At 41.9% G+C, this 13,466-nt stretch overlaps 1 protein-coding gene across 1 annotated transcript; it reads right to left on the minus strand.

Annotated features, from left to right (window-relative positions):
- Window positions 1–230: 230 nt before the first annotated feature.
- Window positions 231–8,298, minus strand: LOC118365590 (neuronal pentraxin-1-like). The gene is made up of 5 exons (XM_035747926.2): window positions 7,763–8,298; window positions 7,151–7,358; window positions 5,791–6,035; window positions 5,313–5,492; window positions 231–2,217 (listed from the first exon to the last, which is right to left on the minus strand). The coding sequence occupies exons 1-5, from the start codon at window positions 8,222–8,224 to the stop codon at window positions 1,996–1,998; spliced, it is 1,317 nt and encodes a 438-aa protein (XP_035603819.1). The 5' UTR covers window positions 8,225–8,298; the 3' UTR covers window positions 231–1,995.
- Between the last annotated feature and the right edge of the window lie 5,168 nt (window positions 8,299–13,466).

The following is a 13,466-nucleotide window of genomic DNA, read 5'->3' on the forward strand; positions in this document are numbered from 1 at the left end:
CTGAAACCCAGGTCTCTCAATGCCTCTCAGTCTGTGCATATCTAGTAAGAAGAAATAAAGGGAGTGGAGGAGGTCTCTGAACCTGTCATTGATTCTTGACAATAGGTTTCACAATGTTAGTTGAGACCATAGAGAAATGTAAGAGGACTCTCATATGCTTTCAAAAACATGTGTAGGCCTGTGATATGCATGGGTTACTCTGTGACAGTAATGTCACACTCACACAGGGATAGATTCAGGTATCACAATTTTATTTAAAAAATTAGAACTTTTTCATATTTCAGTGTTGCCATGCTTTGAGCATATAACAATACAGTATAAAATCTCAAACCAAAAGGAGGATAGTAAAAGCAGATTTTGTTGATGCTGCTGCAGCAATTAGTTAAGTCATGCTGTTACTGTACAGATAACATTCCCATTAAAGTACAAACACCTCAATGAATTGCTTTTAAGTACAATAATCATGTTATTATCCAATGCAATGTGTTATGATAATAAACATCTCTTTTGGAAATAAATCTCGTTGTAGGCCTACAGGAAAATAAATACGACACAAAATACTTTGCAAATCATAATGAATGTGCTGAGTTATTTCAACATCCCAAGGCACCCAGGCTTGTATGTTGGCAAAAAAAGATTCTTTACACAAAATTGCGTCAAGCAGGTGGTGATCGAGAAACGATAGCGATAGAGCAGAAAGCTGTGCCTGTTTCATAACCGTTTAAGTATACATTCCTTTTCAAGTCTACCCGTCGTTCACAGTGAAAATCCCAGGCAGTGGGAATATGAACAAAATCGTGTGATTGGTTGAAATGCGTGTCCCCAGTGCCAATAAAAACAAGGCAACAGTAAGCATGTCGTCACCCACAAATGATGCAGCACCCCCCTTGGGCCAATCAGTATAATTTAGCAAAAGACTGATTTCTATGGCAAGACGCATCATTCACCCAAGTTTCGTTAAAACCGGGCCAGTGGTGTCTGAGATATCATGTGTGACTAACGTACATAGTTGATTACTATAGCATCCCCCCCTGGGCCAATCAGTGTAATTTTGTGAATGTTGGATCTCTATGGCAAGAGGCATCATTCACACAAAATCGGGCCAGTGGTGTCTGAGATATCTTGTGGGTCTGGAAAATATTGTCATAGATGCCAAATATCAAGTTTCATGCAGATTGTTCATTCGGTGCCAGAAGAGTAGTGTTTTAAGTGTTTTTCACAAAATTCTAAATAACGGAAATCCAGAATGGTGAAGCTTATTGGTCCCTGCGGCAAATTTGTTTATTTTTTAGCAGAGGGACATATGCAGCGAATTTCATGACTTTACGTCAAACGGGGTAATGGATGTGACCTTTCAACGTTTGTATTTGAAATATTTAACATCTCTTGTTATAGCTCCATCATCTGGCCAATCAGTGTAATTTTGTAAATGCCAGATATCTAACGCAAGACGCATCATTCAAGTTTTGTCACAACCGGGCCAGTGCTGTCTGAGATGTCACGCGTGACTAATGTACGAACGCACTAATGTACTAACGGACGGAGACATATGCCCAGTCCCCTCCCTGATTTCCTCGTTGGGGACAACTACATGGTCACCAATTCTACTTATGGTGGACGTTCTAAGTGGTCCTTTGTCGGGGAGTGCTGTCTGCATCTGCACTGCGTTGTGGTGATATGCTGGCCTGTATGTGTCAATTGCTCTGAAGACCATGAGATAACAAACCGGCCAGTTGAACGAAGCGCTTTGAAGCATCCAACCAGATGCCAAAACTATCCAACTGAAATATCCAAGATGAACAAGAAGGTCACAAGAGTCTTATTTTAGACAGGTAGAAATCTAGTAAGTGTCCACACATAAAGTACTCAATATCTATAACAAATCCAGATGTCATTTACTGAAATAAATGCTTCTTTATCTATCAAATCAGACGTATTATCAACAGAGGCTTTAACACAAGCATTTCTCATTGGCTTTTCACTTTTCCCTGCAGTTCAGTTCAGTTGACGACAAGCCTCAAATGTCCACTTGGAGGCTCCTCCGTAAATATCAATGCTGCTCTCCAACCACGAAAACACGTTGCCTATCTGCGCTTTGCTGCTGCAAGTTGCCAGGTTGTATATCTCTCCAATAGACAACTTCCGGTCCCAGATATGAAAATTCGCCAGGTCTCCAACAAAAGCTTGTGTAGCATCAAAGCCCCCTCCAAGTGTATCCTGTGGAAAATAATATTGAATTAATGAAGATGGATATTGTGCTAACACAAAGGAAAACAATTATTTCAAGTTAACCTTTGGAGTTAATTTGTGCACTAAATAATGTATCCATGCTTCCATCCATGTAGCTTGTTAGAGGAAACCAAGGATAACCCATATATCAAATTAGTAGACTTTTTCATTTATCCAGATTATTGTTTTGACTAATGAATCACGTTACCATGCAAACGGCTTTTCATTTTGCCATTGCAGTGTGAGCTGATAAATCAGAATTGGGGTTGCCCTGTTTCGTCAGCTATGCCTCATACTTTACGTATTTCTGAGCACCTCCAAGACATATGATACCTAGTAGTGGTGTAGTTACTTTAGCTAGAAAGGGAGATTGGTTGGGGAGGATGGATGGGAGTAACCTGCAACTGTCTAGCAATCCAAAGGTTGTGTGATCATGTCGCGTAGGGGACAACTGTAGCATTTTAACTTACTCTTCCCCTAACTTTTTTTTGAAACTTCACCTAACCTGCTATGTAAATTCCACTAACCAGTGTAATTTTAGTTCTCCTAACCTTTTACAAAAGTTATCCTAACATTGTTGTTAGTTCCCCTAACCGCCAACATAAATTCTCCCCATAATTCTCCTTTGTTGTTATGGCGCAATAAGCAACCTGGTCCCAGAGAAAGACGTATAATAGTATACGTCCCCCAAAGTGTAGTATAATATACTTCATTCAGTTCATATGCTATTGTACAGCCGGGTAAGACGTACAATATGATACTATACATCCTATAATTCCTATGATATTGTACAATCGCTATTCCATTCATAATGTAACGTACATGATGTAATATATCCTACTAAATGGAGTGTCACAGATTTACCTACAGAATAATACGAATTGCCCAGAGACTATTTTGGTTTCATGAGTAAAAATGATCATTTCTCACACTCCCAGTGGCTTGAGCTGCCGCTTTTTGGGAACAGAACACTATTCCGGACGCTTATAAGAAATCCTGCTATGCCCTCCGACGAACCATCAAACAGGCAAAGCTTCAATACAGGACCAATATCGAATCCTACTACACCGGCTCTGACGCTCGTCGGATGTGGCAGGGCTTGCAAATTATCACGGATTACAAAAGGAAACCCAGCCGCAAGCTGTCCAGTAATGCGAGCCTACAAGACGAGCTAAATACTTTCTATGCTTGCGTCAAGCCTTGTAACACTGAACCATGCATGAGAGCACGTGCTGTTCCAGACGACTGTGTGTTCACGCTCTCCGTAGCCGATGTGGGTAAGACCTTTAAACAGGTTAACATTCAAAAGGCAGCAGGGCCAGACTAATTACCAGGGTGTGTACTCAGAGCATGCGTGGACCAGCTTGCAAGTGTCTTCACTGACATGTTCAATCTCTCCCTGACCCAGTCTGTAATACCAACATGTTTCAAGCAGACCACCATAGTGCCTGTGCCCAAGAATGCGAAGGTCGCCCGTCTAAATGACTATCGCCCCATAGCACTCACATCTGTAGCCATGAAATGCTTTGAAAGGCTGGTCATGGCTGAAATCAACACCATCATCCCAGACACCCTGGACCCACTCCAATTGGCATACCGCCCCAATAGATCCACAGATTATGCAATCTTATTGCACTCCTTTTGTCCCATCTGGACAAAAATAAAACCTACGTGAGAATGCTGTTCATTGACTACAGCTCAGCATTCAACACCAATGTGCCTAACAAGCTCATCACTAAACTAAGGACCCTTGGACTAAACACCTCTCTATGCAACTGGATCCTGTACTTCCTGAAGGGCTGCCCCCAGGTGGTAAGGGTAGGGAACAAGAGATCCACCACTCTGACCCTCAACATTGCACCTTAGGGGCAATGCAGTGCCAGGACAACATCCTCTCTCTCAACATCAGCAAGACAAAGGAGCTGATTGTGGGTACAGGAAACGGAGGGCTGAGCATGCCTCCATCCACATAAACAGGGCTGTAGTGGATCAGCTTGAGAGCTTCAAGTTCCTCTGTGTCCTCATCACTAAGGAATTATCATGGTCCACACACACCAACAAAGTCGTGAAGAGGGAACGACAATTCCTCTTCCCCTCAGGAGGTTGAAAAGATTTGCATGGGCCTTCAGATCTTCAAAAGGTTCTACAGCTACACCATTGAGAGCATCTTGACTGGCTGCATCACAGGTATGGCAACTGCTGGCATCTGACCACAAGGCGCTACAGAGAGTAGTGCGCATGGCCCAGTACATCACTGGGGCTGAGCTCCCTGCCATCCAGGACCTCTATACCAGACTGTGTCAGAGAAAGGCCCTAAAAATTGTCAAAGACCCAAGTCATAGACTGTTCTCTCTGGTACCGCATGGCAGGCGCTACCAATGCACCAAGTCTGTAACCAACATGACCCTGAACAGCTTACTACAAGCTATTGGTTCACTAAATAGTTAGTCCTGGGAGCTATTGGTTCACTATTTAACTACCTGCATTGACCCTTTTTGCAGTAACTCTTTTGACTCATCACATATGCTGCTGCTACTGTTTATTATCCATCTTGTTGTCTGGTCACTTTATCCCTACCTACTGTATATGTACATACAGTGAATTCGGAAAGCATTCAGACCCCTTGACTTTTTCCATATTTTGTTACGTTACAGCCTTATTCTAAAATTGATTAAATTATAGATTTTTCTGTCAATCTACACACAATGCCCTATAATGACAAAGCGAAAACAGGTTTTTAGAATTGTTTGCCAATGTATTAAAATATAAAACATAAAGGTTGAAGGAATTGTCCGTAGAGCTCCGAGACAGGTTTGTGTCTAAGCACAGATCTGGGGAAGGATTTTATTTTATTGATTTTATTTGATAATTGATCCAAATTCATGCCTAAACGGGATAATTCCTCCATCTTATTATGGAACCTGCGAGTTAGCGGCTCGGTTTTTTAATTGATACATAAGCCTGTTCCTCTCTCAAGGTCTGACTGATGTTTATGCTATAGGCCATGTCCCTTTTGATATTATGACCTAAGGAACCAAAGTGTATTGATTAAAAACGGACTATTAAAATTGTAATGGACATACCTGTTCTTGTCCCAATATCAGAACACCTTGTGGTTTGATTGGATGGTATGGAGCAAGGTTTTCTCCACTGCCCCTCATGACTCCATCTTGGAAAGCCTCCCATACTCCATCTCGAGTTGTCCATGTGACACAGATGTGATGCCACTTCCCGTCGTTGATAATGAATGGTAATTTAGCTACCTGGAATGGATTTCAGTATTTTATTTTAGTATATGCATGGGTGGAGTTTTTTACATTTTTATCACTGCAGCAAACTAAAATAAAAAACCTTGCATACTTATTAAAAAGCTTGAGGCTTTTTAGTCAGTGTGGTCTAATTCAAAAATGATATTTCTTTGTAGTATGCAGTGCAGGCCTTCATGCTCCAATCAGCATGAACATACATTAAGAATAGTTTCAATGCAATACTCTGCTTTCAAATAATATTTTGTATTCTGTTGGTGATATATGCATCATGTAAAATAATATGTGAGTATACCTTGTCATTGATGAGTATCTCCATAGGATTATTCCCCCACTCAATCAGCACCAGCTCGTTGGCCTGCCCTGGCACTGCGTAGGAGAACGGCGTGCCCACCCCTGGGGATGCATTGGATTTGAGCCACATGCAGACAGTGAATGCGTACATCTCAGGGAGACTCTTCTTCACTTTGGCATACATGTAGTTGGTCCTCAACGGGAATGTCAACTGGAATTTATCCAGAGGCCTGTTTTCTTTCTGACCTGTAAACAAAACAGAGGACAAGGTTAAAGATGTCACCTGTCACAATAATTATTGTGGGCTAGCCTAGGCCTATAGATGCAGTGCTTGACTTGGGCAGGACCTCATCGGTACTGAGTACTGGCACCTCAAATGTTCTACTGCTTGAGCTCCTGTTCCTCTTATAGAATATTAGCTAAGACATATTGTGGCGCTCCTGAACCTAAATATAAACAGTACCAGCACCCAAAATTAGTACAGAAACATATTTCACTCCAAGTCAAGCACTGTATAAAAGATAGAGCCTTTTATATCGGCTACCTGAGTGACACCAATTTGTTGGACATTGGTCCTGTCTTTAACAACCAACTGTGATTGTCAGGTCAAGATGAACGTGAGGATTTGAGTTTTATTCTTTTGAAGGTTGTAAAATATGTCGCTGAGCAGCATCACGTAATGCGCAGAGGAGATTTGCAGCGGATTGCTGCTTAAGGTTGACTGATTAATGTAGTTATACAACAAAATCGTGTTTCTTGTGGTTCCACGTTTTTTTTCTGCGGCATGATTAGGCATCACATGAGCAAAGGGGTTGGAATAGCGGTCCAGGTCTCTCCTCACCCCTCCCTCGGCGAAACTTTACAAACATGTTTGTTGCCTGCTATAAGGAGCTGGAGCGTTACGCCATAGGGTCCTGGCGAACTTTGCTCTGCTCAAACGGCTAGTGGTGCAAGTGGAGACGGCTGTTTCAATAGAATTTAAACATTTTGATCTGCACGAATTAAGGGAAAAGTGCTGAATACAGATGGTTTCACCATCCTTTTTTACGCATGCCTTGAAAAGTAAATCACCTTAAGCCACACATCTTTGTGGAATTGGATATGCAAAGCAATGCAGCTATTCGCCGGATCCCATCCCCTCCCCTGCGTTGCAATGGACACCAGCCATATTACATTTACATTTACATTTAATATTACCAATTGATTTCGTATATTGACATGAATCTATTCATTAGTAATAAACACCACTTCAGTTGGATTTGAAAGGTCTTTTTTGAATAGCTCGTTTTTGTTTTTTAAACGGCGATACTAATTAGTTAAACTATGCTGGCCAAGTATTTGGCGCGTTTTTGAGCTCGCACCTTTCTCGAGGTCGGTGATTCTCTGGTGCAGGGATGTGAGAGTCGACTCCACTCTACCGCGCTGCTCCGTCTCGTTCCGCAGCCCAGGCTTGCCATCTTCTATACTGTTCACGCGGGATAACACCTGCTTCTCCAAATCGTCGATTTTACTCTGTAGCAGGTCTTTCAGACTGTTCGCCTGGACCGAGTTGTTGTTCCGACTGAATTGCTGTGGAATGAAATAATGATTAGTTAAGAAAACGTTTAAATAATACTGAGAAACATTACAACCCATATGCAAAGGGACATTGCAAAACTAATGCCAGATTAACTTCTTTAAGGTTTATTGCCCTGTGTTGTTAGCAACATGGTAGCCTACATCAAGCAACTAAATTCGTCTCCGGCAAGGTGTCTGTCCTCAGCATGACTTGTTAAGTTTCACGATTAGTGCAGAGTATTAACCTACATGGTGGAAGTAAATGTGATAAACAAAGTACGAGGGCGGCAGTGCGAGTTGGACAGGACAGTGCAACGTGATTTAGCCCAGAGTGTAAACATGTCGTTTTTCACCCAAAATGATTGGTGAAATGTATAAAGGCTATTATTTCGTTAAGATTATGGTTCCCCACATACCTCGAGATTTTCTAATCTCTGCTTTAGAGACTGTAAAGTCTGCGATAATTGCGCCAAAGTGTCCGAGGGACCCCTTGATACATCCCCCATAGTATTTTTGATCCCAGTCTCTTTTCTCCTTCCCCCAGGTCCGGGCTCGGGCGCACTCTGGCCCTCACAGCGAGTTAACTTGGAAGTCAGTTCTCTGATAGTCTCTTTTTGGTTCATAATGGTCTCCTTCTGCTGTAGGACGGTCTCCCGGAGCTGCATTACGGTGGTCTTCAGATCCTCTCCAGGCATACTGTTTTGCAAGGTAGCGGTGCATATGTCCATATCTTTGGGCACCGACGTGCAAATAAATTGAGTCTGTCCACCACCAAAGTCTTGGCACGAACCCTCCACGAATAAGTAAGAAAGTATCAAAAGTTTCCAAGAGATTGCCTTCTTAATGGTCTGCATTTCGCCGTGTGTGTTGTGTTGCATTTGGTTTAGGAGCAGCGGTGATGTGTTGCGAGTGATATCAGGACCACGGAGCTGTAGTTTTTTGTTGTAATCCGTCCGTGGCGCGCGCCCGGTTTATATAGCGCGCGTGGTTTGCGCTGATCAGATTCACCCCATTACGGAGAGGAGGGGAGGAATCTCACTCTCGCAGTTTAATCGCCTCTCGACGTCAAGGTGGAAGGGGCCTCACGCTCAAAGATGAAACTCAAGGCTCCCGGATGCTAAATCATTCACGACGACAATTAGTCATTTCTTAACGTGTATTATTCATTTAAAATGTGCGGATTGGCAAACAGCAATGGCATTACTGGGTATCAGGAGAGTCAGCTGTGTTCGTTTTGTGCATATAGGAAAAACCAACAGAACTGAATTCACATCGAAAGGAAGTTCAGGGACCCTCCACAGCATGGCTGATTCCCCTGTGACCTGTGACATTGATAGCCCCATATACAGTGCTGTGAAAAAGTATTTACCTCCTTCCTGATTTCTTATTCTTTTGCACATTTGTCACACTTAAATGTTTCAGATCATCAAACACATTTTTATATTACTCAAAGATAAACCCAAGTAAACACAAAATGCCGTTTTTAAAGTGATACTTTTATTTAATAAGGGAAAAAGCTACCCGAACCTTCATGGCCCTATGTAAAAAAGTAATTGCCCCCCCTTGTTCTTGTTAAATCATGAATGTACTGTGGTTAATCACATTTTTTGTAAAGGTGAGTTCAATTTCACTAGCCACACCCAGGCCTGATTACTGCCAGACCTGTTGAATCAATAATTCACTTAAATAGAATCTGTCTTACAAAGTGAAGTAGGCCAAAATATCTCAAAAAGCAAGACATCATGCTGCGATCCAAAGAAATTCAGGAACAGATGAGAAACAAAGTAATTGACATCTATCAGTCTGGAAAGGGTTACAAAGCCATTTCTAAATCTTTGGGACTCCAGCGAACCACGGTGAGAGCCATTATCCACAAATGGAGAACATTTGGAATAGTGGTGAACCTTCCCAGGAGTGGCCGGACAGCCAAAATTATCCCAAGAGCGCAGAGACGTCTCATCCAAGAGATCACAAAATAACCCACAAAAACATCTAAAGAACTGCAGGCCTCACTTGCCCCAGTTAAGGTCAGTGTTCATGACTCAACTATAAGAAAGAGACTGGGCAAAAATGGCATCCATGGCAGGGTTCCAAGGCGAAAACCACTGCTGACCAACAATAACATAAAAGGCTCATCTCACTTTTGGCAAAAAAACATCGTGATGATCCCCAAGACTTTTGGGGAAATATTCTGTGGACTGACGAGACAAAAGTTGAACATTTTGGAAGGTGTGCGTCCCGTTACATCTGGGGTAAAAGTTACACAGCATTTCAGAAAAAGAACATCATACCAACAGTCAAATATGGTGGTAGTGTGATAGGCTGGGGCTGCTTTGCTGCTTCAGGACCTGGACAACTTGCTGTGGAACCATGAACCATGGAAACATGAATTCTGCTCTCTACCAAAAAATCCTGAAGGAGCATGTTCAGTCATCAGTTCGTGACCTCAAGCTGAAGCGCACTTGGGTTATGCAGCAGGTCAATGATCCAAAACACACCAGTAAGTCCACCTCTGAATGGCTTAAAAAAAACAAAATTAAGGTTTTGGAGTGGCCTAGTCAAAGTCCGGACTTGAATCCGATTGAGTTGCTGTGGCGTGACCTTAAAAACGAGGTTCATGCTCGAAAACCTTCCAATGTGGCTGAATTAAAACAATTCTGCAAAGAAGAGTGGGCCAAAATTCCTCCACAGCGATGTGAAAGACTCATTGCCAGTTATCGCAAACGCTTGATTGCAGTTGTTGCTGCTGAGGGTGGCACAACCAGTTATTAGGTTTACTTTTTCACACAGGGCCATGAAGGTTCGGATAGCTTTTTTCCCTTAATAAATAAAATCATCACTTAACTGCATTTTGTGTTTAATTGGCTTCTCTTTGTGTCATATTAATGTGTTTGATGATCTGAAACATTTAAATGTGACAAATGTGCAAAAAAGCCCCCCTCACACAGGCATGGTGGTTTGTAAGTGACTCAGTGGTAATACCCAGAATGATGTCCCATGGGGTGTCTGTCTGTGAGGCCTTCAGGCACCCATGGGGTGTCAGCCTGTTTTTGCCCTCTGGGCAAAACAATACTGCAAAGTGTCAACACAGTCTGCAGTATTTGAATGTAGTATTTGTAATCATCTCAATAATTCAGTCCATAAAAAGGACTTAATCTATCCCTTAGCCTTTTGCTATTTCAATTATTCAGGGAGAGCAATATTACTTTTTTGGTTGCCTACTCAGCTTTTATTAATTATATCAGTGTTGAAAATCAAATGAAAACAACTTGAATAAGTGATGAAAACATATTGGAGTTTAGATTAAAATGGATTTACTTTAGGCAACTGCAGAATGTGTACAGTACAATGGACAATATGAGTGTATGTAATGGAAGGACATGGAGGACTGATTAAACCTACAACACCTTCACTGAATTCCACAAATTATACCTTCTATCCCCAGGGAAACTCATGCCACTAACACATTTTATTGGGGAAGTGATCCTAGATTTGTGCCTACAGGCAACTTGTTCCCTGAGCAATGATCCCAGTCCAAGTTATTGAAATGAAGGTTCTATACGTGTTTAGTGCTTACTTTGAATGCTGTAAGGGCTGCACCTTAATGCCAAAGCGTTTCACCTCCTATCAGCTGACAATCTTAGATAGTCTTACCATGAGGTACACTATATATACAAAAGTGTGTGGACAACACTTAAAATTAGTGTATTTGGCTATTTCAGCCAAACCCATTGCTGACAAGTGTATAGAATTGAACACACCGCCATGCAATCTCCATAGACAAACATTGGCAGTAGAATGGCCTTACTGAAGAGCTCTGTGACTTTCAATGTGGCATCGTCATAGAATGCCACCTTTCCAACAAGTCAGTTCATCAAATCTCTGCCCTGTTAGAGCTTCCACGGTCAACTGTAAGTGCTGTTGTTGTAAAGTTAAGTACGAGCAACAACAGCTTAGCTGCGAAATGGTAGGCCAAACAAGCTCACAGAACAGGACCACGAGTGCTGAAGCTCGGGCTCGTAAAGATCGTCTGTCCTCGGTAGCAACAGTACAGAGTTCCATACGGCCTCTGAACTTCATGAAATGGATTTCCATCTGCACACAAGTCTTAGATCACCATGCACAATGCTAAGCGTCTCCTGGAGTGGTGTAAAGCTCACCTCCATTGGACTCTGGAGCAGTGAAAACAAGTTCTCTAGAGTGATGAATCACGCTTCACCATCTGGCAGTGTGACGGACGAATCTGGATTTGATGGATGCCAGGAGAACGCTACCTGCCCGAATTCATATTGCCAACTGTAAAGTTTGGTGAAGGAGGAATAATGGTCTGGGTCTGTTTTTCATGGTTCGGGCTAGGGCCCTTAGTTCCATTGGAGGGAAATCTTAATGCTGCAGCATACAATGACATTGTAGACGATTCTGTGCTTTCAACTTTGTGGCAACAGTTTGGGGAAGGACCTTTCCTGTTCCAGCATCACAATGTCCTCGTGCACAAAGCGAGGTCCATACAGAAATTATTTGTTGAGATTGGTGTGGAAGAACTTGACTGGCTCGCACAGACCCCTGACCTCAACCTCATCGAACACATTTGGGATGAATTGGAACGCCGACTGCGAGTCAGGCTTGCTAGGGGGCCATAATAAAAATAACATCTGTGTCCACTGATTCCTGACACCAAAAAAAAGCCAAGGGAAAATTCTTTGTTCTCAGCTCTTCTGGGGCATTCAAGAGATGGAATGGACGACTACATTTATGGCTGAGTGCTTCATAACAGGCTGTCAGGGGTAAACCTGGAAAGGGTGAACTAATGCTGTCATAAGAAATGGTTGGAATTCACAATTTACAGTTGTTGATGATGTAAAATGTTTCACCAAGCTTTTATGGATTGGAAGACAGATCATGTCTTCTGCTCTGCCTCGTGAGCTCAAGCAAAAGTCAAAACTATCTCTAACCCTCTTCCGTTAACTAGCCCTAGGCCAAGGTAAATATTTTACAGTCTCGTTAATGCCTCTTACCAAAGCCAAATGTTTTTCAAACTTTGAGTGCAGTATTGTTTTTTTCAGCAAGGCACTTAACCCTAATTGGTCCAGGGATGCCGTACTACTATGGCTGACCCTGTAAAACAATACATTTCACTGCACCTAGCTGGTGTATGTGATAATAAAACATATACAGTGGGGCAAAAAAGTATTTAGTCAGCCACCAATTGTGCAAGTTCTCCCACTTAAAAAGATGAGAGAGGCCTGTAATTGTCATCATAGGTACACTTCAACTATGACAGACAAAATGAGAAAATAAAATCCAGAAAATCACATTGTAGGATTTTTAATGAATTTATTTGCAAATTATGGTGTAAAATAAGTATTTGGTCAATAACAAAAGTTTATCTCAATACTTTGTTATATACCCTTTGTTGGCAATGACAAGCCATCTATTGCATCTTGCCTATGCCACTCGGCCATCGCTCATCCTTATATGTACATGTTCTTATTCCATCCCTGAAAGATTAGTGGAATCTGTGTGGGTAGCTGGATAGGTAGGATGACTGACAGTGAAGGTGAACAGGTGGTCACAGGTCAGGTGACAGAGGAATGGATGAGACTGAGGCAGGAATTCCTTTAACCATAAAGTGGTATATTTTAATGAGTTGAGTTGAGATCTGTCGGACATTTCCACCTGACCTAATTAAAGCGCCCCTGGCCCAGCTGAGCAAGTGGCCATGAATTAAAGGATACTTCCACCAACTCCATGGGCCTTTTCTACAATCCCTTTACATTGTGTGTATAAGGTAGTTGTTGATGAATTGTTAGATTACTTGTTAGATATTACTGTACGGAAACTAGAAGCACAAGCATTTCGCTACACTCGTATTGACATCTGCTAACCATGTGACCAATACAATTTTATTTAATTTTGATTTGATTTTGGTGACTCAATTTAATCTAATAGGTTGAACAATTCATAAAAGCTGATTGGTATATCTAAGTCTGATTACTGTTTACCCAATTTACATTAGGCTACTTGCAGAAATGTCATATTCTTTAGCTAATAGGGTAAACACAGCCCATTCTATTTCAAATGTATAACACTATTGTTATCCACACCTACATGTAATGTACC

Source organism: Oncorhynchus keta, chromosome 32, assembly GCF_023373465.1.
Source record: "Oncorhynchus keta strain PuntledgeMale-10-30-2019 chromosome 32, Oket_V2, whole genome shotgun sequence".
NCBI lineage: Eukaryota > Metazoa > Chordata > Actinopteri > Salmoniformes > Salmonidae > Oncorhynchus > Oncorhynchus keta.

Bases quoted from the DNA above. Each gene is read 5' to 3' on its own strand.
- LOC118365590 (XM_035747926.2), bottom strand. From the start codon at position 8,224: ATGCAACACAACACACACGGCGAAATGCAGACCATTAAGAAGGCAATC. The intron at 6,036-7,150 runs GTGCGAGCTCAA...TTTTGTTTACAG, and splicing joins AATCACCGACCTCGAGAAAG to GTCAGAAAGAAAACAGGCCT. The intron at 2,218-5,312 runs GTATGTCCATTA...TATTTTCCACAG, and splicing joins TGATATTGGGACAAGAACAG to GATACACTTGGAGGGGGCTT.